Genomic DNA, 1,194 nt, shown 5'->3' with positions numbered 1-1,194 from the left:
AGCAGCTGTGTGAACTGAGTGGTAAGTCCTACGAATCGTTCAGGGGGAATCAGGAAGGTAGGCTGGTCGGGGTCTGCCCCCTCCTCAGTTATGCGGGAAAGAGAATCCGCCTTCCCGTTTCTTGATCCAGGACGATAGGATATGTGCCATCGGGGGCGATACCATATCCGAGGAACGAGATAGCTGACTGTTCGAAAACACATTTCTCCAGCTTGACTTACAATGAGTGGGCCCGGAGGCGTGCCAGAACCCATCGGACGTGTTTTCAATGCTCTAATGGGCTGTTTGAGTACACCAGGATGTCATCCAGGTATATGATGACACAGATGTCTAGCAGGTCCCTGAAGATGTCATTCACGAAATGTTGGAAAGTGGCAGGTGCATTACACAACCCAAAAGGCATCACAGTGTACTCAAAAAGACCATACCTAGTCTTGAACGTGGTTTTCCACTCGTCCCCTGCCCGAATCCGTATTGGATTGTATGCTCCTCGGAGATCCAGTTTGGTGTAGATTCGGGCAGTCTGTAACCTCTCAATGAGTTCGGGGAGAAGAGGTAGTGGGTACCGGTTTTTAACGGTTATCTTGTTGAGCCCCCGGTAGTCGATTATGGGTCGCAGGGCACCATCTTTATTCTTCACAAAAGAACATCCCTGCGCTTGCAGGGGAGGTGGATGGCCTGATGAACCCTTTCTTGAGGTTGTCATCCAAGTAGGTCTTTAGGTGTGCTATTTCTGGTTGTGAGAGGGGTAAACCCGTCCAGAAGGAATGGGACTGCCTGGGACTAGCTCGATGGGGCAGTCGTAGGGCCTATGAGGCGGCAGTGTCTCTGCCAACTGTTTGCTAAATACATCAGAGAATTCGAGGAGATAAAAAGGTGGTAGGCTCTCTGAAGTACTTAACATAACGGGTGAGACGGGGTAACACGTTTCTGTACAGTATGGAGACCGTAACCGGACTGTTCTCTCTGACCATAGTATAGTGGGATGGTGAAGAGTCACCCAGGGCAGACCCAATCCTATGGGGAATATCGGAGAAGGAATCACATCGAACACGAGGTATTCGGTATGCCCCTCCCCATAGGTCACCAACAGTGGCTGAGTGTGGGACGTTATTGGGCCAGATGGGGAAGTAGACCCGTCAATGAAACTTACTGACAACAGTTTATGCTTTAAACACATGTGGTATTTTATTC

The 1,194-nt window shown here is 49.8% G+C and overlaps 1 protein-coding gene across 1 annotated transcript; it reads right to left on the bottom strand.

The window, feature by feature from the left end:
* Positions 1 to 265: 265 nt before the first annotated feature.
* LOC108796450 (RNA-directed DNA polymerase homolog) lies at positions 266 to 706 on the bottom strand. Its single transcript, XM_018567931.1, has one exon. It carries the CDS (start codon positions 704 to 706, stop codon positions 266 to 268), a length of 441 nt encoding a protein of 146 aa, XP_018423433.1.
* Positions 707 to 1,194: the final 488 nt, after the last annotated feature.

This window comes from Nanorana parkeri, unplaced genomic scaffold (genome assembly GCF_000935625.1).
Source record: "Nanorana parkeri isolate BGI_ZX_2015 unplaced genomic scaffold, ASM93562v1 scaffold1117, whole genome shotgun sequence".
NCBI lineage: Eukaryota > Metazoa > Chordata > Amphibia > Anura > Dicroglossidae > Nanorana > Nanorana parkeri.
Note: the sequence above shows the minus strand (reverse complement) of the source record. Positions and strands in the feature narration are given on the sequence as shown.